This window comes from Chelon labrosus, assembly GCF_963514085.1.
Source record: "Chelon labrosus genome assembly, chromosome: 7".
NCBI lineage: Eukaryota > Metazoa > Chordata > Actinopteri > Mugiliformes > Mugilidae > Chelon > Chelon labrosus.
Window position 1 is genome coordinate 9,645,347 of NC_140343.1, and position 27,906 is coordinate 9,673,252.

At 41.7% G+C, this 27,906-nt stretch overlaps 1 protein-coding gene across 1 annotated transcript in view; it reads right to left on the reverse strand.

Moving 5' to 3' along the window:
- The window catches only part of LOC311490839 (glypican-5-like), a gene marked incomplete at its 5' end in the record, with an annotated part of 55,433 nt that overhangs the window by 15,486 nt on the left and 12,041 nt on the right, over positions 1-27,906 (reverse strand). Inside the window, 5 exons of the mRNA XM_084548564.1 lie at positions 6,455-6,596; positions 16,078-16,198; positions 26,580-26,702; positions 27,358-27,417; positions 27,544-27,725. Of these exons, the coding sequence (XP_084404690.1) occupies positions 6,455-6,596; positions 16,078-16,198; positions 26,580-26,702; positions 27,358-27,417; positions 27,544-27,725 (628 nt within the window). The remainder of the gene's footprint in view (positions 1-6,454; positions 6,597-16,077; positions 16,199-26,579; positions 26,703-27,357; positions 27,418-27,543; positions 27,726-27,906) is intronic.

Sequence of the window (27,906 nt, forward strand, 5' to 3'; positions counted from 1 at the left end):
AGGACAAAGCACAAATTTGTTACTTGGTCGAGAGGGATGGTACAAAAAATCCTCCACACCTCCTCCCTTTCTCTCTCTCTTCCTCTTTCTTCATTGTCATCAAATGGGGACCCATGGGAGGACAGACCACCTGGTAACCATGGTTACAGGGATTGAGTGCCCCTTGCGAGTACACATTCTCGTACATGCACGCTCACACACAAATACATCTTGTAGCTGGTATAGACGCCAAGGAGTTCCTGAATATATTACCCAACCTCGACCTCGGAAAAAAAATAAAGAAAGAAAAAAAGAAAACATGAACCACCCTCCAAGGGAAGAGGTTTGGTGCTTTCCAGACTGGCATTAGTGGTTGCAACGTGACTCATGGATACCTGGAGGTTGTGGTATCCAACACCACATCACGGCGCGGCAATTAGGTGACACAGCGTTTCATTTGTTCGAGAAGAGAAGAGGAGAGGAGAGAAGAGAAGCAGTGATTACATTTACATTATTGACGTTATAGGACATGTCTGGGGAGCCAAAGAGATCGGCGAGGGGCAGCTGAAGAAGGGACTGCACTCGTTTGAGGAGAGAAAATCAATCAGTTTAACCTGATAAGTAAAACAGCGAATAAGGAACGAAAATAGTCCCACTAACAAATAACTGATAGCACTAATAAACATCTAAAAAGCTGAGAGAAACACTTTTCTGTCTATGTACACTCATGCAACGTGTTGAGTAAAATCCTTCAGTTTAACTATTATTTCAAAGCAGATGTGTGGGAATATTTTGCACTCTCACTGTTTTTTTTTTTCTCTTAAAGATAAATTAATACATAAAATGGAACAAATAGCTCTCACTTAAGCCTTCAGCTGCTCCTACGCTTGGATGCCTGCCTTTGTCCCTTTTGTTACCGCTCTGTGAACAAATGTTTGTCAAATGATTCTCCCTCTCTGGGCTGAGCTCAACTTTGCCTTGATGTGGAAAATCGACTTAAATCAAATAATAATAGACTGCGTACCGTCTCAGCGCGGCCAAAATAACTTCTCGCTGTTAAATGGCCCACATAGAGTAAGAGTGAAACGCAGGGGTGCTCGATTTCCGCCGCTCCTCCCCCTCTCATCCTACACTTCTCTCTCAGACCTTCTACAGGATTCAATAAAGCTCAAATGTCATGACAATTAATTTCAAGACAGACAGAGTGCAGTCTTCATTGTACTCAGTTCGTATCTGCGGAACGAGATTAGAGAGAATCTGAGCTCAGTCGCATGTCTGTTACAGTAAACAGCAGGTTGATATTGAGAAAGACATCATAAGTCAAGAAGCGACACACACCACTGGATCCGTTTCAGTCAGTCAGTCAGACGGAGAACCAGCCTCCATAAAACATACTGGATCACACACAGTGACACAGCGGGCTCAGATGTGTCGTCTGCTCAGACAAAAACACGCTTAAATCTTACACACATGCTGGTGCACAAACATGAAGGGCCCGTAAAGATTCATTTGCGCATCCACACACTCTCTTTCTCACGCTAGCGAGTTTTGTTTCTGTGCTCTTCCTCTCCAGTGAAATAATAAGCCCCACATTTCAGTGACTCGGATTTGGACGAATGGTTTGTTGGCAGAATTTAAAAAAGACAGAGAGAGAGAGAGAAAGAGAGAGGGAGTCATATCTATTTAAAAAACAGAGCGGCATGCATTTATTCATCTGACGGTGTTTTATTTATACATACTCTTGATTTAATCTACAGCACAGACATACACTAACTGCAAATGCGTAAAAAAAAAAAAGTCCTATCCATGTGATTTGTGAGGACTTCCTGCGTCGCTCGTTTAGCTCCGGCGCATGCGAGGCTTGTTTATATGCAGAAGAAATCCTCTTTTGTCACTCTTTATTGTGGTTCTCTCACCAGGAATTCATTGTGGCTTGAGAGACGTGATCCCAACACACCGCCAGCCAGCAGCTCAGTAAATCATAACCAGCAATTTGCTCTGTAAATAGCCAGTGTACTGGTTTCAGGCCCAGCAGGAGGTGCGAGTTTCCACAGATGTGACACATCAAGGTTAGAGGAAAGGGTATGACGAATGTACCAACAAATACGTTATTCCTAAAGCTATTAAATAAGGAGGCGATGCTGTGTAAGAAAACTAACAACTCTCTATTCATAACCACCATGTCGATATAAATGCTTTACAATGATCCTGAAATGTATAATGATATGGAATTAGGAGCTTAGACCAACTATAATTTTCTATATTCAAATGTTTAAGTTGTTGTTCTTCGTTTTGTTGTTGTTTACAGACAAAAATACTATTTCACTTAATGATGTCTGTAGCTTGTGACTTTATTTTTGTCACCATTTCACAGACCTTTCATGTTCATGGCTGACATTTGCCACACTAGGCAAATAAACTTCACGATGGCTCAGCTCCATTAAGGTGATCCGGTAAGCCGTTACAGTTTTACTGCTGGAGATTGCACAGATGTGGCTGCTGTGGATGAACAATAATAGATAAAAAATAACTCCAGTTACCTGCCACAACATTAAAACCACTGGCAGGAGACAAATAGTGAATAACATTGACCATCTGGTGACAATACAATGTTTTGCTAGGAAACGTTTGGACCTGACATTCATGTGGATGTTACTTAGACATGTACCACCCACCTAGACCAGACCAGGCACCCCCACCCAATAGTAATGACACTACTACACAAAAATGGTGAAAAACAGCACAATGTGTTGACCTGGCCTCCAAAATCTTTAGATCCCAAACTGATCAAGTATCTGTAGGATGCACTGCAACCAGACTCATCCACTGAGGCCCCTCCCCTCAACCCATAGGACCCAAAGGCCCCCACCAACAACACCCTCAGAAGGCCCATGTCCATTCTCTGATGAGTCACAACTGTTTTGAAGGCACAAGGGAGACCTACACAATATTAGGTCATAATATTGTGGCTGATCGGAAAGGCTCAGCTCCATTAAGTGTTCCAGCAGAGCCACGACAAGGAACCAACATGCACAAAAAAACCCAGCTATTCCTGAACATGTTCATGATTTCCCTGTCATCGGAAGGATTGTGGCCTGCGGTTTTCAAAATGAACATGCTCGGAGGCTAGCGGTAACTGCCCTCCCAGATCTGGACACTGTGTACGCTAGCCGCCTACACGAGAGAGCAAGAGCGTCGGTGAAGAACCAGCCCACCCAGGCCACAGTCTGTTTGTCCCCGTGCCATCAGGGAAAAGATACAGGACTATCAGAACACAAACTAACAGACTGAGGAACAGATTCTTCCCCAGAGCTGCAGCCTCCATCACACCCACAACTCACAGAAACCTTATAACCACTGCTGTGCACCGACACTTATTTTGACAACTCCGTTTTAGTTCATGGGCTAGGCTAAATAACAGATCATGTTTGTGTTTTATATTCAGACTAATAGCACCACAAACTACATCTTCCAAAGTGATCACACAGTTCTTATCTTTTATTACACTGTTTCACAGACAAAAATGGTATTTCACCAACTGGCGGCAATGGCTTGGGACTTTTATTTTGTCACCACTTTACAGGCCTTTTTCATTGCAGATATTTGTCGCAATAGGGGATATACAGTTGAAATGAATGCCCAAAGTGTAGTGGGTAGCCATCGTGTGCTGTTCTGGGACAAGACAAAATGTTCAGTCAACCTAAGATCCTACACGCCTAAACCCAAATGGTTGTGAAGGCCCAATCAAAGCTATATTTTACTCTCTACTATGCTCACAACTAAAAACAAAATAATGCCGAACATTAGCTCTTTTTCTTTGGTTGGTGTTGGCGGAGCATCTACAAGGAACACAGTCATGTCATGCTTATACACAAAAAAAAATACCACAGAGACAGGAAAGGAAGATTTTTAAATAAATCACATGACTAAAGCCCTAACATGAACCTTATGCAGCTCAAAAATACTCACATCTTATGGAAAGATGCAGCACAGACAGGCATGTTCAAGGTAAGCACTGCACAAATAACCCACAAGAATAGCTATCTGGGTTTATTCTTCTTAGCTCAATAGATAAAGTCCTGTGGTCCAGCTGGGGTTTGCAGCCCAACCATTCACCTACAGCGCAATATCATTAAGCACCAAGCTACACACACTCATGACTCCAGCAATGACAAGGACAGTACAGAGATAATGAATGCAACATTGACCTCTGACCCTGCTGCACCTGCCTTCAGGGACAGAGATGACAAAACCACATTGTTGAGACCATGAAGGTGACACAACCTCTGATTCCTGGCAGAGAGCTGGTACTGGAGCAGTACCGGTTTGCTTAATTATGACGACAAAACCTCTGCTCCGTTTCCATCTAATGAAGCTGCAGAAAAAAAACAAAAAAACATCAAACGTGTCAAACGTGTCAAACGTGTCAAACGTGTCAAACGCTGCTGGTATGACTTTATTGATGCGACCCAAAAACCAGTGCCTGGGGCCCAATATGACAGTCACAAACAACTTGGGTGTCATGGAAAGTTGCGTCACCAAAAGGTGGTCGGGGTCTTCCCAGTTAATCAACGTATGTGTTTTTCCAGCTAAACATAGACATGGACAGTAAAGCTTTCCACAGCGTACAAATGACGCCGAGGCTGCAGCATGTGAGGACTGTTTGTCCTGCAGGCTTCCGGTCGGAGCTGACGACGTTACTTCACCAAATACTGGATTTGTTTGCACTCATTATAAAAAGGCACCACTTTAACCTGTTTTAGGAATTACCTTCTCACCATGAGTCTACTTTAACATCTGTTCTGTGTCTTTGTTTGTGCCCTTCTGTCTAATTTGATATGTGTAGCTCTGTTGGAAAAGGGTAACGTGCAGGACAGGTACTGCTATTTAAGATCAAAGCTCAAAGAGGTTTCCAGTGTCATTTCAAACATATAGCAGGTGCAGTGCATAGTGAGACGAGAAGGACGTTCCTCCAGGACCATGGAGCTACATGAAGACATAGGACTAAGTACAATACAAGTGTGTGTGTGCAAGCTTATGCAGACAACAGAAAACAGTGCAAACCGTCCAACAACAAGATACAGACAGCACAAAACACTAGGGAGACAATGCACTTATAAACAGACATTACACAAAAACAGAGAGCATTGCTTAAGACACTGAGGTCATGCCATCCATAATTTACCTTCAAGTTTTTTTAAAGAGTAACTTTTTATCCACAGAAGATCATGTTTTTGCTGATCTCCGTCAGTTTACACCTTGACGCAGTCATGCACAAACGTCAGAACTTTCAACCGTCATCTTTAAACCTGGCTTAATTCACTTTGTGCAGCGTAAATTAAGTTCGTTATAATTTTAAAATAAAGACATACATTATTGTTTCCTCAAAACATATGGCCCCTCTAACCTTTCTGACATCCTGGCAACTTCTCTTGCAACACATTTCCGTGCATCTATCACAATTCAGCTCTATGTTACCGGCTCTCAGTCCACCCGAATGAAAGTCATCTATTTATTTATATTTGTCCCTATTCAGGCATCAATGCGTCAAACCTGTTTTGAATCTTTTCCCTCCTGCCTACTTCCAGAAAAAGCGCATTTGACAATCCAGCGATGACACAACCATTCAAAACAGAGCTCTGACTGGAAAGAGCAGTGCAGTTCGACCGCAAACAATTTCTCAAGCAGTGGGACACGCTGCACTAAAATATTTTTCAGGTCAAGGACAGAACACATTACACTTGACTAATAACCTTAACAGTTTAACGCGCAGAAAGTTTTAACTGCATTCATTCTGTGGGACAGCCTCAAGGCTCCGAGGGGGTCCCCAGGTATCCCTGTGACGCCTATGTATTATGCATAAGCGTAAGCGCAGTGAATAAGTCAAGAGATAAATGAATAATTAGATTACTTTTCCACCTCTGTTTGTGGGGTGACCTGCTTGTTTGTGGTTTATACAGGCCGAGAAGGAAATAAAGTGCAGAGAGCAGCAGGAAAGGAGATGGAAAAAGTGAGAGGAGAGGAGAGAGAGCGAGCTAGAGAGCAAGGGAGAGGGAGGACAGCTGTATCCATCTCTCAGTACTATCCCTCCCTCTGGGCATTTCCCTGCTGGCACAAGATACGTGGAGGCTGCAGCATATTAAAGCCTCCAACAAGCCGATGAACTTTGCGTGTTGTCTTTTATTTACTGCGTGTGTCTATGCAGGAACTGGAAACTGTATATTTGCAGAAGGAAAAGACAAGCGTGCAAGCGTGCATCACCTCGCCTGTGTGGGAGTATGTTTGCTAATATCCGAAAAGTGTTTAAAAAAAAAAAAAGAGTAGCACTTGTAGTACTTGCAGAGGAAACTCTACAAGTGCAGTTGCCTTTTTTTCTTTTTGGATACGCCATGTCCTGGATGACTGAGAACCTTCACAGACGTATGTTTGCTAATGTTTGGTTCCTCTCTTTTCTTTGCGTGCTCGTGTGACTCACCGCTCTCCTCACCAGAAGCTTCACAGCCGTCTTCGTCGTCGCAATCGTCTCCGCTTCCACCGTCCGTCTGTGCGCTGCCGCCCTCCTCTTCTTCACCCCTTCCTCTCGTTTTGCTCGCCCAGCCAAGCTCCACTAACAGCTCCTAAACAAAACAAACACGAGCAAATTTTCAAGACGCTCACGCACACAGACTGTCAAGCATTAGAAAGTTTACAAGATATTAATTAGCAATTACCGGACTTTTGGATGGATTGCAATTAAGTTTGGGACACACTTACATAACCAACATAACAACCTGTAATCACTTATCTCCATAATTACCACCTAGCGCAACAGGCCACATGTTCTATTTGTCATATATTTAAATATCTGCAAATGGTTTCAGTAAAATTGTCAACATGATAAATATCACCTCCAGCAGCTGCGTTTACATGGACAACATTTCTTCAACCCAACTGAAATGTGTTCACACGCTCTAAATCAATCACAACTGAATTGATTTTCATTGCATGCGTAAAGTGTGTGCGCAAAGTGTGTGCTATATTAGATCTGCCCCCTGTGTCAGATCTAATATAGCACAAATAATAATAACAGGGAATTCATTCAGTAGAATTCGATGTCCAGGACAGACCCACGTTTTCAGTGTCCCTACCCACGTTGATTCTGGCTTCGTTTATCTTTTCAAACGCTTGAAAAATGCTACAAGAAGAGGTTGCACTTCAACAATAAATAAATCTTCAATGGAGTGCTAAACCAACATAAGTGTGGACCAAAAAAAAAAAAAAAAAAGATGGAAAAAAAATAACACATCTCAAACGAGAAAAGAACCAAAATAAGCAACTGAAACTGGAGCATATTGTGCTCTTTGATTTGGACGTTTCAGACGTGTTAGCTCTTACATCTTTTTGAATGCACTTGTTTGATCTTCTTTTGCAACCTCCTTGTTTCTTCAAGTTACCTGATTAGGCTCAGATATGTTCCTATTAGACCAATTATACAAGGTTTACTCCATCCCTCTCAATATGAATGAAAATTCCTTCTGATCAGGTCGGTCTGTTTCGATTGTTCGATGGAGGTGGTTACTATTATTGTGATTATTAGCCGAATACTAGTAGCATAAGCATCTCCACTGCCATTTGAATGCTGAGGTTAGCATTTAGCTCCAAGTCTTGCCGTGCCTAAGTAAAGCTCTAATGGCTCTAAACTCCCCATTTTAGGTTGTTAGCTAGCATCACAATGAGTTACAGTGTGTGAAAAGAACGTCTACTTACAAATCACACACAGTTAATAGCGAAGTCAAGGATCAAGTATGTGAGAGGCAATGACCATGCATCAATTACGACGTTAAAAAAACTTTAGGGGTTTCTGTAATATTTTTAAAGAAACCATAAATGTGCAAACACACATGGGAACATCAGGAAACACACACAGGTCAGAGTGGATATTAAAGGGTAATTGAGGTCAGGCTGCCTCAGCATGAATCCATATTGTCTAGTGCTCAGTTAAGACACAGTGTGGATGCTGTGGCATGTTGCATAACTGCGATGCCAAATAAAAACCGCATGTCCCCTTAAGCTCAGCTATTAAGGGAAAGATGTGTTTACACTCAACCAGTGGTTATATAATTTGATTAATGCAATAGGAATGAAGTTAGAAACGTACGCTCCAAGTAAGAAGCTACAAAAAAAATAAATAAAAATTTTAGTTATAATGTTTTCACCCATACAGGAAGATATATATGTAACTGGCTCACTGTATGATGAATGTGTATAGAGGGAGTTAGAGTACAGAGTTAAGGTGGGTAATATATAAATTCCAGCTGAGGGTGGAGATAAGGCGAATAGACACCAGCTTTACGGCACAAAAAAATATATAAAGCGCTGACATTTTATTTTTCACTAAGATTACATTTTTATATATATGTATGCTGCAAATGTGACACCGCAAAGACCTCATCTAACATCTATCGTCATGATTTATTTTACCTTACGCTGGAGAAATCTATCTGGGAAAATAAAATTCTAAAAAAGACCAAACTCTTGGGACTTTAAACATCTTTTTAAAACTTCATTTCTATACTTAACAGAATTTTCCCGACTTGCTTGCTTCTTAGTAAAAAGACAAAATCTAATATTTGTCTGTCCCGGTATTTAAAGATGGCTTTGCTCTGCCAAATATGAAAATTTAACACTTAAATACATGGCTTATACACACTGACTGAGTAGGTAAATAGTGAGCTATAGCACATGCTTGTAACCCAAAAAGCGTGGGATTTTAAAAGCAATTGAGGTGAGACTCCCTGTGTTCTAGGGTGAGCGTCCCTGCTGGACAGATGAAAGCTGGATACACACCACAGGACATCTGGCCTCCACCGTACAGTAGGTGTGCAGCAACCAGAGAAACAAGGAGAAAAGCAAGGTTATTATGTGACAGCATGTCCGAGGGGACAGGGAGACAGACTAGACTCTGTGATTCACCATCATGTCATCGGACTGCAAATGAGGGATGGAGGAGGACAAAAACACATTACAGCAATGTTTCCACCAGGGCCGTGTTCTTAGTCATGTGGAAAGTCTGGAGTCGAAGCTGATTTTGGGCAGCAAAACTCTTCGACAGGCCAAAAAAATAAAATGATCCAAGGTCGACAACCTCCAAATAGTCTGTCCAGTCTAATTAATGATAGGAGAAAAACACAGAAGGTTGGGGTGAGGATGATTCATCTTAATTATTTGTTTGCATATTACCAAAATACAAGAGGCTGGAACCCAAAATTTAAATTAAATATAAATAATGTCAAAGTAGATGTGCACCCATCAGGCATAACATTATGAGCACCTTCCTAATATTGTGCAGGTCTCCCTTCTTCCTCCAAAACAGAATGTTGTTAGTTGAGTGGGGTTGAGTGGAGGGGCTTCTGTGGATCATCCCACAGATACTTGATCAGTTTGGGATCTAGTGAATTTGGAGGCCAGGTCAACACCTTGTGCTGTTCATGTTTTTTGTTTTGAGTTGGTCCTAAACCGTTTTTGTGTGTGTCAGGCTGCATCCTGCTGGGGATGGCTGCTACCATTAAGGAGTGTCATTATTTTGGGGTGGGGGTGCTTGGTCTGGTCTAGGTGGGTGCTACATGTCTAAGTAACATCCACACCAATGCCAGGTCCAAAAGTTTCCCAGAAGAACATTATATTGTCACAACATCGTTGATGTTATTCACTTCTCCTGTTAGTGGTTTTATTGTTGTGGCTGATCGAAGTACACTAACCGTACTCTTAAAAAATTAATCTTCTCTACAATTTCAAACTAAACAAAGGTGATAAGAAACAGTCGTTGATTTTTGTTGTTTTTAGCAAAAATTTCAATCACTAACAATTACACCCTGCACAAAAGGCTGTAGTTCTGCTTCACGTCTTTACAGGCTAACAAAACTGTGTGAAGCAGATGTCTGATGCCTTGTACTGCTGACCAAGCAACTCTATGGGCTGTGGGCTGTGACACGCCAAGTCAACGGATGGTGGTCATCGACCAATGTTGGGCTGCCGGTGAGCATCTGTGGCCCCAGTTTCTGTGGTGTGTCTGACACATTGGGGTCTAGTCGGACCCCGGTCAGCAGCTCCTCAGCAGCAGAGCCAGTTTGTGAGAGAGATCACTCTGCTTCGCGTTTCAGTTTAGTTAACAAATACTCATGTAGGTGCTGGATGTTAGTTGGCTTTAGTCTTTGTGGTGTCTTCAGAGGCAACCTTTTGGTTCAGACAGTTGTATTAGTTTCCTTCTCTTTAAACTGAACAAGGGACTTTCTTTTTTAATGAAGTGAAGATTAAAATGTACAGCTGATGAGACCAACTCTGATTTACGCTGTAAAATCAGTATGACCGATGTCATTAGATGTAAAACGCGTGCTGACAAATGTAATTCCTGTGGATAATGTCACTGACCAAGTTACAACAGGATGAGCAAAGTGGAAAGAGTCTCTTAACGAAGTCGCCCTCGCCCATGCTGTCATCTGCTGTCACTTAATATGAAAAAGGGGATGAGCTGCAGGGAGACCGCTGCCCTTTCTGCACAGGGTGGCCCCCAAGGGGTTCATTAGGCTCATCTTGATTGGCTGAGCGTGTACATGCAATTTTTTAATTGCGAGGATAAACGAGTGGCTACACTAATTGAATCCCATTAGACGGCAAAGCCCGTGTGAAACACAAGCCGCTGCTGCAGAGGTCTGATTAACATGTTACACCAACTGGGACAGTGAGCGATAAGAAGAGACAGAGGAAAAGACGGGGCTTAAAAAAAACATGGCTGATGAAGAAATTAAAATTCCAAGTAGGCTTCTTTGTCCTCTTTAATATTTTTTTTTCTTCCTCCTCTCATCCTCGTTGTGGGAGTGTGTAAATGGCACAAATGACAGGCATGAATAATAATTAATAAATTGCCTGCATTAATACATGTGGGCCTCAGATGAATGGCTTCCCCCCACAGACAGAGCACTAGGACAGGTAGCATAAAAGAAACAGAGCCCAGGATGTGGATCTCCAAATGTGACTCTAAACTTGTTCAAAGGACAATAACGGGTCACAAGTGTATACCTCCACATAGAGTTTACTTGTGCGAGTTGTATACTGCCAATTTATCAAACTGCAGAACCTATAGGAATGGAAATAGATCACAATGTAGATGAGCTGCACTATATCAGACTTTTCCCTCCAGTCCATGACCTGCTACCATTATCAATCCAGATGTGGGACCCGTACTGAATGTTACACACTGAGCATTATTTTCATATATTTTTGTTTGAATTCTGAATTATTACGAAGCATAGTTTTAGTGAGCTGTATGTTTATTTGCATGGCAACTACATTATTTTAGTGTGGTAATTTTGGGTAGCAATGAGTAAAGCTCATGTGGGCACATTGGGCAGCTTAGGGGTCCTTTGGGGTGGGGCGTGGGAGCGGGCTTGCACCCTGTGTAGCATAAATAGTGACAAGTAGTGAAAGTTGTGACACAGTTGTTTAATGAAAGTGTTTAAGTTATGAACTAGTCTCTTTGGCAGCAGCTTCAGCAGGGAAGTCCAGACAGCCCTCTCCCCAGACACTTCCACCAGCTCCTCCGGAGGAACCCCCAGGCGTTCCCAGGCCGGACGAGAGATATAATCCCTCCATCATGTCCTGGGACAGCCCCGTGGTCTCCTCCTCCGGTGGGACATGCCCGAACCACCTCTCCCGGCGTCCGGGAGGCATCCTTACCAGATGCCCTAGCCACCTCAACTGACTCCTCTCGACGGGGAGGAGCAGCGGTTCTACTCTGAGCTCCTCCCGTATGTCTGAGCTCCTTACTCTATCTCTAAGGCTAAGTTTCGGCCAGGTACACAGACTCTTGATTGTCTTCTCCATAAAGGGTTTACTGAACTAGTGGTAATACAAATGTGAGTTACATACCGGAGTGTAATGGGTGTGTCGTATGAAACGGTGCTTCACCTTAGAGTACGCTAGGTCGGTATATTTGCTGTAACCACTGGTAGCCAGCTAAACTATCAGTTGTGTGTGTGGATGCATTTTCAAGGATAGAACGTGAATATTTATGGCGTCCCGTGCAGCATACCTGAAAACTTCAGCTGTTGGCCACATTGCACTGATGTGCTTGTGTTTGTTTCCCAGTGTGCAACACAGAGGGGCGTGTACTACAAATGCAAAAACACTCTCATGTGTGTTGCATCTGCGTGGCATCGCAGCAGGAGGTTTGCGGAAGCTTAAATGTTCCTTAAATCGTGGGCGACCAGGACATGTATGACTTAGGCTGAATTAATGGGCCAGAGAAAGCAAATCTCATCCATAAATGATTATACAGTGCATGTGTGTGTGTGGGTGTGTGTTTGTGTGTATGGCATGGAGGGGTGCTGACTTGGCATTTCCTCCACGTAAATGCAACATGATTAATGGACTCACCACCAAATTTAGACTGAGCACAGAAAGAGCTTCAGCAGCAGAAAGAGGAAAATAAACCTTTTTTCATATTATTAACACTTATTAATAACACTAAAATTTAAGGTTTTCTTGACAAACAGTTATCACTCTTGGTCTTATAATTACGCAACGAGCAAATCGTCAGTGAAAACAATTGCTATTACATAAAAATGTGTCATTAGTATCCCTAATCGGTGTGAAATTAAATCTAATCACTACATGACACGAGTAGCAGTATGAAATTCCACTTTGTTTCATCACTGATCTGCAGCCGAACGTTCTTTTGTCGCCTCGCAGTGTTAATTAGCCGGGGATCGCTACAAGCAGAAGGCTTAGCAGCAATATCTTTTCTAGATGTGTGTTACTGGGAGGTAGGATATAACTGAGGCCTTTTTTTTTTTTTTTTTCACACCTCATTCCGCGTTCTCAACAATCTCCTCGAGCATCAGAAAGCAACAAGCAGAGCTCACGCTGGCCGATGCAGCTCTGGTCATCTCCGCGTGCTATCTCTGAACATTTCTGAGCAGGTGCGTGTTACTTTGAAGCCCCCGGGTATGTGGCCTCTGCAGATACAGCGTGACCCAGTATCGCCGCATCTGAGAGGCACACACAGTCTGGTATCGTATCACTGTCTCCATCATTTCATGGTTATGGTTAAAAGGGAATATTACATAAAAGGATAAGTCACACACTAGTACTAGTTCTTCATATCCTATGACACGTAATAAATACTCATATACTCGTTAGTGTTTACTGCGTCTTATTTGTTTAGGAGCCTGATATGCACATACACTGATCTGAAGGAGACAAAAGAAGCTGTACTTTATTTGTTCTATATATATCAGCCACAACATTAAAACCACTGACAAGAGGAGTAAATAACTTTGACCATCTTGTGACAATTCAGTGTTCTGCTAGGAAACTTGTGGACCTGGCATTCGTTAGGATTAGACATGTACCACCCACCTAGGGCAGACCAGGCAGCCACACCCCATAGCAATGACACTCCTTGATGGCAGCAGCCATCCCCAGCAGGATGCAGCCTGACACAGACACAAAACCGGTTTCGGAGCAACTCAAAAAACATGAAGAACAGCACAAGGTGTTGACCTGGCCTCCAAATTCATTAGATCCCAAACTGATCAAGTATCTGCGGGATGATCCACAGAGGCCCCTCCCCTCAACCCATGGGGCCCAGAGGCCCTCACTAACAACATCCTTGTGCCAGACACCACAGGACACCCTCAGAAGGCCCATGTCCATTCTCTGATGAGTCACAACTGTTTTGGAGGCACAAGGGAGACCTACACAATATTAGGAAGGTGGTCATCTGTGTATATTGCCATGCTTGGAAAAGAAAAAGTAAAAAATATCAACATCACCATCAACAGCTTTTTGTAGTTGTTCAGGCCGCTTTAGTTTTGATGTTTGCCCTTGTTCAAATGTTTCTTCTAAACCGTGACCGGGCTTGCTCCGCGTCAGCCTAAAATCTGATCGCTACAAATTCTAACATGTCTGCATGTTGACGCTTATTTAATTATTTAATTATTTAATCGCCAAAAGACAAAACTTGGGGTTTATGCTGCGTCCCTCGTCTAGAACCACGCCTGTGGAGATAGGTGCCAGAAATATTTAAACATGCAACATGAGCGTTTCAGGTTGCATAGCGGGTTTCCCAAAACTGAGATAAAGCTTCTCCAGGCTTCTGAAATGAAAGGTGTATGATGTTTACATGTGCACACGTAAAGACACTTTAAAAAACCCAATGCAGATACTCAAGTCCATGTAAATACACCTAGTGAGCTTTATTACTGGAGTATGTACAGTTACTTCTATTTGCAGAGGTCAATAGTGAGTAAGGGAATGCTTTATTGATACCATACTCAATCCAGCTGTACAACAACTTTCTGTTACATATGACGCCATGCTATTTATGTTAATGCTTCTCCATCCATATGTTTGCACCTTATCATTTATCCCAACGGTATGTATAAAGTGTATATTTACTTCTATTTGTAGTAGATTTGTACATAAGCAAATCTTGTTTATCTTTGCTTATGCTATTGTTTTTTACTTATTTTATTACTATTATTATTTGAACAATCTTACACCTAAATTTCTTTTTACTAGTGTTTTTCTTTCTTTCTTTTTTTTTTTTTTATGTGCAGCTGAGCTACTGTAACCAGGCAATTTCCGTCATGGATCAATAAAGTCTATCTAAGTCTTACAGTTATTCCCTGCTCTTGAAAATTTACATTCATATTCCTGTCTTTAAAGATTTGCATTTTATGTACAAAAGGTTTGGGGCTGAATACCAGATGAGATCTGAGAGAGAGGAAGAGAGCCCAACATGTTGTTGATTTTGGTCTTTTTATGGCGTTTGTTGATAATCACATCAACACAGAATATTTCCAGCTAATCCTTTCATGGCCAGCAAATGATCTATTTCTCCCACAATTTTTGTTTTTGTTGGCCTGTCAGCCCGTCTCTAAAGGATCCAGAGCCACATGGCCTTCAGCAAAAATAATGAATCATCGTTATGACTCATCACCGTGATTAACATTCATGTATCATATTGTGGGATCGTATTCATATGATTTCATGAATCATCCGTGCAAATAATACCACCACATTACCATACCGTGCACAGCTTTGAAAGCGCTGCATAAATCCACTTTAATTGTTGAATTCATTAATTTATTATTGCATTTTATTATCTACATCTGTTCAGAGTGCTGACATTTAAGTTTATTGGATTAAGGAGTGCTTCATACACGAGGTGACAACAGATGATTGAGAGCGAGATGAACAGGGGGGGCATCCCGTCCTGCAGGGGCCCCCATGGCTGGTTTTAGCAACTGTGCATCACACCTACATCACACTTCAGAGAAACACCAGGTGGTTTGAGAGTAACGAAGATCAAATCATTTGAATTAAGGTGTGGAGATGAATAATTCTACTACGCTTTGAAGGCCGGTAGTGTCATCTCTGCAGAATGCAGATTATTACTCATGCTCATTATGACTTGTATACTGGTTCATTATCAGTGAACCAGTATACAGGTTCATAACACAGACAAATACAACAATAAATTAGTTCAAATATGAAAATGCCTGCTATAACTTAAATGTTTTAATCCTCATCTGATTAAATTAATTAATCTATCATATGTACGACAAAGGAAAGCAGCAATCTTCCCATTTGAAAATCCAGAACTGGATTATAAAACAGATTTTAGGTTGGCTAATTAGCTCATTTTTGCCACTCTAAACCTATCCAAATGCAAAAATACTACATAAAATACGCTGCTTTAGTTTTGCACATTGAGGGTCATCGACAAAATGATGATTTAAACCATTTCCAACATGTAAAACGTGCGGAAAATTAGCATAAGAAAGAAGTTTTGGATGTAAGGACATATATCTTACAGATTTTATAAAGATTCTGATTATTTTTTTCAGGATAACTTGACAATTTTTCTAAAGGTTCGGAGTGAAATGTTGATTGCAAGCTACCGAATCATAATGAACTAATGTGAGGACCATGAACATTCATACCATTTACATGACAGTTTGGCCATTACTGAAAAAAGTCTGCACATGCCGTATCTCACAAAAAGCAATGGAAGATATTGCAAGGTTTTCTTTTTTTAGAATAAGGTGCAGCTACCTGTGTCAGCTGCTCCACCCTCTGTTTCGCCCCCTTCAGGACAGGATCCGTTTTACGGACAGTCATCTCTGGATTCTCCCTCTGGGCTTTTAATGTGCTGCCAACCACTCGACCTGCATAACTGGAGAAAGAAAGAACATGAGAAAGACACACAGTACTTCTTGTCCCAGTTTGTTAGTGAGTGTGCGTGTGTGTATGTTGCACTCCTGCCCCAGTTCTCCCACAGTCACGATACCAGTGTGTTCAGCCAGGGTGTAGGAATTAATTTCATGTGCTAAGACACACACGCACACACATTCACAGTCATGATCCTATCCTGTCAGATCACATTACACTGAGCTGCCCTAACCCTCACCCAAACAGCTACTTGCCTAACCCACGTATTTACCCCAACTTTAACCCAAACCAAATCTTAAATCATACATCTCAAAATGTAATGATTCACATTATGTGGGAGAGCTTTCATGTAGTATGAACAGATTTATGTTCCCACAACATGAATAGTGGAGGTTCACAGACACAAAATGTGTTCACTCCAATCTAAAAAAAACAAAAACAACGAAGAACAAACTTTCTGTAAATTCAAGCCGACAAGTCACATTAGCCAGTTAAGTGAGCTTTTGGGACGCTAATCCTAATCGTAATCACCTTGTCAAAAGCTAGAAATAATTTACTGAAAACAGACGAACTATTAATCTACTGATATTAATTATTTTCAGTAAGGCTTCACAATATTAATACTTGTCTGTCACTCTGTGTTAGCCCTGCGATAGTCTGACGACCTGTCCAGGGTGTACACCGCCTCTGATATTTATTTCCAGAGGTAGAACCCTTTAGTCACTCACTAACGATCTTGTAAATTAAACTTTTACATGGAAAACACACAATGAGATCCTAAAACACTGTGCACTGCTGTAGTTACAACCATCCATGTGTATATAAAGCACTTCCATGTGGTTTTGTCTGAACAGGCTGCTGCACAGCTGGTTTAGGGTTAGAGTGCAAGAATCAAATATTAAAAATCTCTTTAAAATGGATTATTTAATTTTAGTTTAATAATACATTTTAACAGCCACATTTTCTGGCTTTGCTTGAATATAAGCACTTTGTTCTGGACATTTTTAAATGATTAATTTTGGGTGGAGCAGCCCGATATTTCATCACTGAGCGCAGAGTGTGATCTTTGATCATCTCGCATATTGATGGTTCTTTCTGTAGTGGGCTGTTAGCAAGTATCTCAGCATTTGGTCTGTTTGGGGGGTGTGGGGGTGGGTGGATCAAAAGGAAGATGAAATGGGAGAAAAAAAAAACAGCAAAAGAGAAGAAACTTCATGAGTCACATTTTTCCATGTTCCAAACCAGCTTTGCTAACTAATACAATCAGCCACCGACACAGTAACCGCTGAGTCCACACCCTCGACGACACAAACACACTCTGGCTGAGTCAACGAGGGAAAGGGATTGTGGGAACCGAAGAGCAAAGACATGGATGAGTTTTAAATGTGTTTAAATGCCAAGTGATGCGGTGGTAAAGACCCCATCCTCTGGAACCAAGCTGACCCAGCTGGTTTGGAATCAGATCCCACTTGAAAACTTCACACAGTGCCTAAAGCCTTTAATTAGGTTTCTCAGTTTGTTGTTTTATATTTTTATTCTCACACAGATCATGTTTAATGCACATAATCTTCCTGATAAAAGGTGATTTCTTTGCAAAAGTCTCAGTAAAAGCAACACAACATTCACTCCCCGAGGTCTAACAAAGTGATTTCTGCTGAATCTGTGCTTGGCTTCATTACGCCTGACATTAGAAATCTATGATAAAACTGTCTCTGTGATATATGGTTTTCCAAACCAGCTTTGAGCAAGTCCACATTAAATACATAGCCAGTCACATGTAACATCAACACATTGCGAACTGCATGTTTAATTGATGAAAGGATGAGAGTAGAGATTCTCGTGGGAAAATTAGGTCATTAGAGAAGGGAAAATAATATGATGCAGTGCGGGAGAGAACACATGACACTATCCACTATTATAACATTAATAGGAAGGGAGCTGAATAGATTAAACATTATACGGTAGGGGTTGAAGGACTGCAGATGTTTTAAAGTCGACTAATATGTGGTGAAAGTCGAGGCAACATCAACTAGTCGACGATGTCACACATGAAAATGCTCTACAACCACAGCAACAATGTCAACTAACAGAACGTAACTTAACATAAACACATGAGCTTATCGGTACTGATATTTAGCCTATAAATCAGCACCGTCAATAGCATTTAATAGTACTTCACAGCGTGTTGTAAGATAGGATAATGCAGTCGAGAAATTAAAAAAAGTGGTATACCTCCTTAGTGGTAGATCTGTTTTACAGCCTCCTTCTCTCTGTTAGAGCAGGACGTTTGGTGAAGTTGTTAACTGACTGCTGTCGAGAGGATTTGGAGCGTTCCTCTGCTGGCGTTAGCAAAAGCCTTTTCAGATGAGTGTGCATTTCAGTGGTACTTTAGTTGTATTTTGTGACTGACTCTGCATATCACGGTAGAATGGGCTTCATCTTTAGTGAATTATTTCCTCACCTGTCTTCTCAGAGGCGTTCATGTTGTTATTGTCACGTGATCGGCGACTAGTCGACTTCCTGCTTAAAGCGTCAAGGCGCAGCAGTGAAGTCGACTAGTCGCCTAATTGGTACAACCCCTATTATACGAATGACACTTGTTAACATGTTCAGTAGGCTTGAATTTGTGTGGGACAACAATAATGAGACGCGTTATTACGGATTGGTTGTTTTTGCTCGTAGTCCAACAAACTGCACTGTAAATAGTTAAACATAATGTCCACGGGAAAGGAGCAATAGTCTGTGCAACTGTAACACTGAGCACATAAATTGGTGATTCAGATTTTTAAAGTTTTTCACAGACCCTAACTGTTTAGCGAGCAGTTTATTATACAGTCGGCATTTTATTTAGTCTTTCTACGAAAGTAATAGATTCTAAATTGGCCATAGGTGTGCATGCGAATGAATAGTTGTCTGTCTCTCTGTGTTAGCCCTGCGATAGACTGGCGATCTGTCCAGGGTGTACCCCGCCTCTCACCCGATGACAGCTGGGATAGGCTCCAGCAGACCCCACGACCCTTAACAGGAACAAGCGGTTACAGAAGATGAATGAACGAATGAGCGTAATACTCTACAGACTCTCTACTTGGTATGATCAACAGATAGCCGCCTTTATATAACTTTGATCTTAACAGGAAGTCACACTACATGAAACAAAGAGATCAGCCCTGTGGATCTAAAAGAGGTTAATATCACTTCACGAGGCAGACCACATCTCATGGTGAATCTTTTTTTCTGCACTGCCACATAAACAGACGAGACATTTCAAACGCTGTCACCATGGAAACTGCTTACCCTTACCGCCAAGTCGCACCAGCGAACGGCAACAGATCATATGAATCAAGTTCTGCTTTTTACTAAAAGGCCAAGATGAGAGAGAGTAGCGGGACAAGAAGCCGGAATCGACGGTAGATGTACCGACATGCCCCAAACAGAGGGACTTGGTATAATAACAGGATACGGGTCTACGTGTAAAAGTATTACCACACATGATAAAAGGCAACAGCAACACCCCCCGAAATGACTTTTAAAATCAAAGGCAGCAGAAGGGGAAAAATGTGAGAGCGAAGAGGAAGGAGAGACGGCCAGGAATGGAGGAGGGTGATGAGTGAGGATGAAAAAGAAAAAGAAATAAAAGCTCAATTAAAAACCACAGACTTTCCCCAAGGGGGAAATCCCAAGATTCCTCCAACTCCACCGAAGATTTTAGAGATCAGTGTCAAAACCACACATCCAGTGCATCTGTTACTGTCGGCACCTCAAAAATATAATTTCCCTTCCCATCGTTAAAGCCTGGGAATAAGCCTCTCTTCATCATTAGCAACAATGCAGCCGAGAGTGACAGGAAGCTAATTTGACCTTTACGTATGCAAGGTTGGTTGAGCCCCTTCGCTCTTTTACATTCTGTACAGGATTACAATGAAATATAGAACACACTCAGAGACAAAATTAAATAATTACAGGTATGTTTGAGACCACTAGAGACATGACGTGGCTTTGCATACCAAGACCACATGTGAGAGCGGTGCGCCAACAACTTATATGTCATTTTTACCAGAGCATAAAAAGACTAATATCGCATTCTCCAACAATTTGTGAGTAGATAAACACCAAGAGTTGTTTTGTCTCTCATTAAACAGAGACCAATAGACCTAATCATGAAAAATGCATTGGCAAGTTTTGTAATTATCTCCTCTAATGAATCTAAGAGCTTAACGGTAGATAGAATCTAAAGGCCTGAAGGTGGAGGCTGCACTGAACTGAGAAGAAAACAACTTCAGCCTTACTTTTTCCAGCAACTCAAATACTTTTGTCGCAGCTTAATAAAAAAAAGGTTTGATATTTAAAAAGAAAATTCGTCAGAGAGACAGATATTGGAGGTTTTATATTGTGTGACCTTCTCGATATTAATATGCAAAGTGGAAATATGTAAATGAGCGTGATATATCTCTCTATGGGTATTGAGAGCAGCATGGATTTAACTGTAGTTACATTATATACCCATGGGTAAACCTCTGCATGGAAATGCAGTCGACAATTAAACATGGAAGAGACAACAGCAGTGACATGAATGGCGAACAGGTTGGGAAGGCGAAGAAAGAGGATGCAATTCAACTGGAGCTGTGCAAACGTCACACACGGTTGCCTGTCTGATCAATAGCTCTGAAACCACTTGCTTCCCCCCCGAAGACAAAAATAAAGACTACGAAAAGCCGTCAATATATCTAGGAATATCCAGGGAGGTTGTTAAATAATCTAATCTGAGATGAGGCTGCGGCTGGCCGTTAAGACTGGGATGAGGAATGCCTTCAGCTGCTATTGATTAGCAATTCCACGGTAAGTGTCAGGTAGGGCGGCTTGCAAATTGGTGCGATCGCGTCACTGGAATCTCAAGGACCGCAGGAGCCAATTTATATGAATCTGAATACGCAAGACGTAACAGAACGATTCATTATTAATGCACAGGTGAACCATAAAGCGCAACAACAAGAAGAGAAATGCTGAAAAGGGGACAGAAAGCCAGACAGAGCTGTAGCGTGTGTGCACCTATTTGTCTTTTTTGCAAGAGATGGCATTTTTAAATCCCACAGCCAGCAGCAGCAGCAGCAGCAGCAGCAGCAAAACTGCGCTGAAAGGTAACATTAGCACTTTTACTGAGATTGGAGGTGACAGGGCTCTGTTTTATTATATTTGACTTTCAGTGTTGTTAGGTTCCAGTAAAAGAATCAAGCTGAATTAACCAGCAAATTCACATTCAGGGTTAAATAAGCGAGCTACAGATTTCTTTTTCTTGTAATAGCCATCTGGCAAAATCCTCTTCGGGCCTCTGCAACATCTAAAGCATTTTCTCACATCCAATAAAACGCTTCCCTGCTGGACGTATTGGAAGCTGTCAGTGATGGGAATGAGCTATTGGCCGGGTTAGAAACTGTCGGGCTGCTCCGAGCGTTTGACACCAGGTGATAATACCGCGGACGACACAGAGAAAAGTGTGACCGTGAGTGACACCTAATAAGATCCGGAGAGCGACACACATAAATCACAGGCGTCGCAGTGACAATGCCGCTCTGCTGTTGCCCTCGGTTACTGCGGGGTTGCCAACGGTAACACGCACACAGATGCAGCTTCTGCCGTCTCGTCCCTGCAGCAAACGTTTGAGGCATATGTGGTCTGACACACGCTCGCTCGCACGCGTGCACACACAAGCGCGGTGAAAATGAAATTACCCGAGATAGTGATCTGATATGAGGGGTATGTGTAATTATAAGAGTGACAACAGTCAGTTGTAAATCTAGCTGCATTCCTGCAGAGTCATTTAAATACCTCTATCTCACCCGCTCACATACATTCATGTTGTGTATACACATAATAGCGCACTATACTGACACCTGAGGCATATACTTGTACTTGTTGTATCAGATGGGAGTGGTATGTATGTGGTTTGGAAAAGGTGTGGAGCTGGTTTCTTTTTTATATATATTATCTTCTTCGACCGTCAGGCTATTTCTGATTGAGAAGCCTTAAAAATTGCAATTCCTGATTATAATGCATTTAAAAAATATATTCAAAACATCGGGTGTGGCAGGTATTTTGTGGAAAGAGCTAAGGAATTTATATCTGGTCACATAGGATGGTGATCTTATGCTGCCCTCTGCTGGAGACAGTCGGCTATGACGCTCCTATATGTTTTAACAGAGGACGCACATGTACCAGTCTCTAAGTTGGATTTATGTTGAAATAGAAAAAGAAACATATCATCACAACATATTGTATTTTACACTCTTCCTGTCTTGCATTCATCCAGATCATGTGCAACTGTAAAGGCCTATTTTCATGAGCTTTTGAGCTTTTTCAAAGCACCGCACAGCTACAAAGGTGTTGAATTTAAAGGTAAAGGTGTGCTACTGAGAATGAGTCACAAACTACAATACTAAAATCAGAATGATCAAGATGCAAACCAGATTTTACGGCAGACATTTTCAAATGTCTGCCGTAAAAAAGGTTTTGGTATTTTCCGACATCGGGGCACTTAAAAATTTGTGTCTTTCCTGCTTTGACAAGCAAAAAATGTCTGCAATGAAATCCAGGAGTGGGTTAGCCCCAAGAAAAGCATTTTTTTTTTTTTATTTGTCCTGTATGACTCTTGCTGGAGATGTGACGGGAATGGTGCCTCTATACTACATATACTCTGGACATGTCCAGTACTTAAGGATATTTGAAGTCCTGCACAAAATGTTCCAAATCTCTGCAAAACTGTCCATCTTGGGATCAACCACTGAACTTCAGGACGATGACTTTTCGTATCATCAGAAAATATGGATTATTTTGGCTCTCACAACAGCTAAACAGATACTACCAAGACACTGGAGGAAAAAATACCCACCTCCTTATGAAGAATGGACTACAACAACGGCACAGCTAGCTGCTTATGAGAGGGTGACGTACTCCCTACTGGACAAACTGGATCAATATATGTTTACTTGGAGCCATTTTACTGACAGCCAGTCTGTAAGTTAATGGTTGCCTTGATAATGCAGTGCTGTTAATGATTTATAGCGCTTATCAATTAAGAAGTATCAGTGTGGTGGTTTATGTGTTGTTTTTCCTTTTTGTTTCATTTGTTTTTATACTCAACTCATTTACAAAAATTTAGGGAGTAAAATTTCTGGTCTTGATGGCTCCTCGATTGAGCGAATTGATCTCTCCCTGTCTATATTATTTGTATGTTAAAGCTCAATAAAATGTTCATTACAAAAAAATTATTTGTCCTGTATCAAAGTGTGATGTTCGTTACTATCCAGATCATAGCTTTGTTTGAGTGTGAGTCTTTTTTTTTTTTTTTAACGTCACTCTGTTGTATTTAATTAGTGTCTTTCTCCTCCGAGTTGCTCTCCTGTGTGGGTGGGTGTGTGTAGGTGGATATGGATCAATGGCCAGGAGTGATTGGAGGATAGTCTGCTGCCAAGTGGGCCCAGAGATCATCTTAGCTTCTGCGGCACTTAGCTCTGGGTCTATTTTGCACTAATAATTTCCAGTAGTTTATGTTTTACAACTATGCCACTCCAGCGTGTAGACTCTTTTTTTTTTTTTTTTTTTTCTTAGAGGTGTAACCGTCTTCATTGCCATGCCATCTTGTAACCCAGGATAAAGCTGATAATCTGCTCTCCTCCACCGTCCACTCTCAGACTTTCTCATCATTTACCGCCTTTCTCTCTTTCCCCTCACATAAACACACTCCCACCAAACACAGACATTTGTAAGTGAAGTGGGTCAGAGGGCGGAGGAGGATGAATGGAGGTCTGAAAAGAAGGATGGAGAGATGAATGGATGGCTGAATTAATGAATGAATGGGTGGATGGATAGATGAAAGAGAGAAGAAGATGTAAAGAGGTCAGAGAGGCACAGACTGGCTGCGCTCCAACACAGGCCAAGGGCAACATCTCTTCTAGCCCTCCGAGTTAAACTTCACCCTGTACCAGACGCTGTGCAGGCGGTGACAGGGGATTTCTGAATATTAGATTTCTGATCAATCACAGGCAAATTTACAAAGAATGTGGTTATTTATAGTGTGGCGTCGACAGGGGAGGATGTACATGGAGGAACGTCACGTTTCTCAACATCTACATGATCAGAGCTGTGGCTTAAATGTTAGAAGAAAGATGAAAGGGATGAAACCAATTTTTAAGACTGGCGGCTGAAACCTTCAGAAACCGCAGTGATTACAGATTATTAACATAGCTGGAAAACTGCCTTTCATCGGAAGACTCTTCTTCTTCTATACCAATTTTATCCTTTTTATCTTTTCTTAAGAAACTTTTTCCAAGGCTCGTGATATCTTGGCAAAACTGCAGTTTTTTTCCCCTGATTGCAAAAGGGCCTTGGTAAGTTTTCACCTCGTATTACAAGGCTGGAGAAAATGTATTTGCCAGTAACAGTACAAAGTACACAGATCAGGCATAACATTATGACCACCTTCCTAATCTTGTGTAGGTCTCCCTTGTGCCTCCAAAACAGATGTGACTCATCAGAAAATGGACACGGGCCTTCTGAGGGTGTCCTGTGGTGTCTGGCAACAGAGTGTTGTTAATGGGGGGTCCTATGGGTTGAGGGGAGGGAGTTTTTCATGTTTTGTTTTTTGTGTGTGCCTGCGTCAGGCTGCATCCTGCTGGGGATGGCTGCTGCCATCAAGGAGTGTCATTGCTATGGGGTGCTGTGCCTGGTCTGGTCTAGGTGGGTGCTACATGTCACATCCACATGAATTAATGCCAGGTCCAAAAGTTTCCCAGCAGAACAATGAAATGTCACAAGATGGTCAATGTTATTTACTTCTCCTGTCAGTGGTTTTAATGTTGTGGCTGATCGGTGTACACTACAGGATTGAAATGGTAATAATAACTGAATTTGAGTATGTAGAAATTGTTTGTTATCTGCGTATTAATCCTCGTTTTAAACTAAACCATATCTTTAAATAGAGTCAAGCTCTAGTTTTCTTATAAAATCAGGCAAAGACTTGGCAGACCCATAAAACATAAGGTTTACTGGCCTTCACTGCAGCACTAACGGTTACAAGTGTGTTTCAGTAGGACGTCCTTGCAAGGCTACACGGCCTGTTTCATATGGCCGGTAGACGATTAATAACAAGCCCTCTCCGTCACAGCAACCGATTCCCCACTGAGACGGACGGACGGCGTTTAAGTGCGTGTGCAAGCGATAAGCACAATCATCCCATATTCTGTGCGTGTTGCGGGGTGCACGTCGGTATGTGCGTCGCTTGGAATGTGCGCGTCGGAGAGGGTGCACGCGTGTGAATGTGCGTTTGTGCGCGGCCATTTGTCTTGTTACCAGTTTAAGCTGCCAATGTAATCACCATGAGAAAGACTCTGGAAACGAACTCTCTAACCTTCACAACCCCGTCACCCCCCCAACCACTTACCCTGGCAACTATTACGAACCGCAGACACACACACACACACACACACACAGACACACACACACAGACACACTACACTTTTACTCTTTTCTTTAAACTTAAAAAATATTATCTTTAATGACATTTTTATCACTGCAGTTTGCTGGCTGGTAGAAAGTAATAAACTCACTTTCTAAGGGCTTTTCTATGGTCTGTTCAACTGGCTCTGATGATGCCATCTGATTAGATATTACAATCATAGATAGATAGATAGATACTTTATACTTTGATTTTTTTAAAGTCGACTAATATGTGGTGAAAGTCAAGTCGACGTCGACTAGTCACGTGATCGGCGACTAGTTGACTTCCTGCTTAAAGCGTCATGGCATAGCAGTGAAGTCGACTAGTCATAACCCCTAGTTGAAAATACAGCTCATTTTATTTTGATGCGTCTTTCTCACACAACCACTGGACTATAATTTAGAGCAACTTGTGGGTAAATGATGCAATACATTTGACTAAACACAGCTGCTCCTGTGTATTCAGTATGGCTGCAACATACTGTAGCCTCTGGAGAGTAATGATAGTCCAAAGAACATTAATAATGAGCAGCACTTCAACGTCTGAGAGAGCAAGAGTGACAGCAACCATAATGACATGTCAAGGCAGGGGCAACAAAGGTGCAATTGATAAAATTACTTACAGTCCCGTCCTATTACTCTCGACACGGGCCAACAGGGTTATGAGTAATTTTATCAGATACAGTTGTATTAACCCAGCTCTGACACGTCAAATCAGGGAAAAGGGCCCAGCATATATTTTTTTAATTTGTAAGCTTTTTTAAAACAACTGAAATGTTCAGCTCAAACACACATTGGACCCAAACTGAATAAACAGCTATAATTGTGATTTGATCCCAGAAATTATAATTCCATTTGAGTCGTATTCTGATGCAAGTGATGCTGCGCGTACAGACCTCTCTACGACGTCTTGGCCGCTCCAGCACGTGTGCTGCTCCACCTCCATCTCACTCTCACAAAGCATCTCCGGCAGCTCTGAGAAGAACCACTGGTACCGCTGGATAGAGCCTTCAAACTCCCTGAAAACACAGAGAGCAGAGAGAGAGGGAGAGTTGTTCACTGCTGAATGCTTGAGTTGTTGTTAATAAGATTGAGTGCAGCGGACCATATTGATTTATTTGTCTTAATTTAGACTTGTCATGTCCAATTCAATGTGAAATCCCTTCTGATAGATTCTGTTAAGTTACTGAAAGCAACAGGAGGAAGGAAAACACGCCTCAAGCATTTATTTATCCAACTGCAAAGTGAAAATTTGATATGAAGTCTTGCATGTAGGTAGAGGAGCATTAAGCTAGATAAAAACAATGCTCTCAAAACTGATTCTTCTTTAAGGTACCACATCAAAAACATTTTAACTCTCAGTCCAGCTCTACAACAACTCACCCTTCTCTAACAGATCACTCCATGTTATTCATGTTAATGCTCCTCCGTCCATATTTTTACACCTCATCATTTATCCTTCCTATGTATATAGTGTATATGTGGTGCTATTTCTGTGTCTTGTAGATTTGATCACATGCAGATCTTGTACATTTTTGGCTTATACCAATTTATTTTACACAATTTTTCGTTTTACTAGCAGTTTTCACAAATGTTTTTTTATGTACAACTGAACTACTACCAAGCAATTTCCTTAGTGGATCAATAAAGCCAAGGTCTAAGTCTCACTCTCACCTGGACAGTTTTTTCAGGCTCCGACTCTTATCTCCTCTCGAGCCTTTAAGAGGGAATGACCTGCAAAAAAAAAAAAAAAAAAAAGTCTTACTTAATTTTCTTCTGCTTTTACGTGTAAAACGCAACTTTTATATCAACTAAAATATTATTTTCTCTAGTAAGAGTTTTATCATGGATGTAACTCACCTCCAGGACTGAAGCTGCAAACGCCTATGAGAGGACGGACCGACAGAGGGAGGAGAAGTCAGAGACGACCTGACCGAGGTCGCTGACGTCGCAGGTGTCACAGAGGTTGTGGTATGCGAGGCGGCGGGTCGTGTGCTTGTCATCACGGGACCGGCTGCTTGGGGACCGCACACCTTCTCTACCTGTAGAAGAGACAGTTATTTTGTAAAGACGATGATGTGGATACTTTCATTTTTAACGCACAGTCCATCAGATCAAGAATCTGATCATCTACACCACCAGATGGTGTTGAGTCTGAACATTTATGTGACTAGATGTGTTGGAAATAGATACTTTAATATAAGGCATGGGTAATTTTTTCTG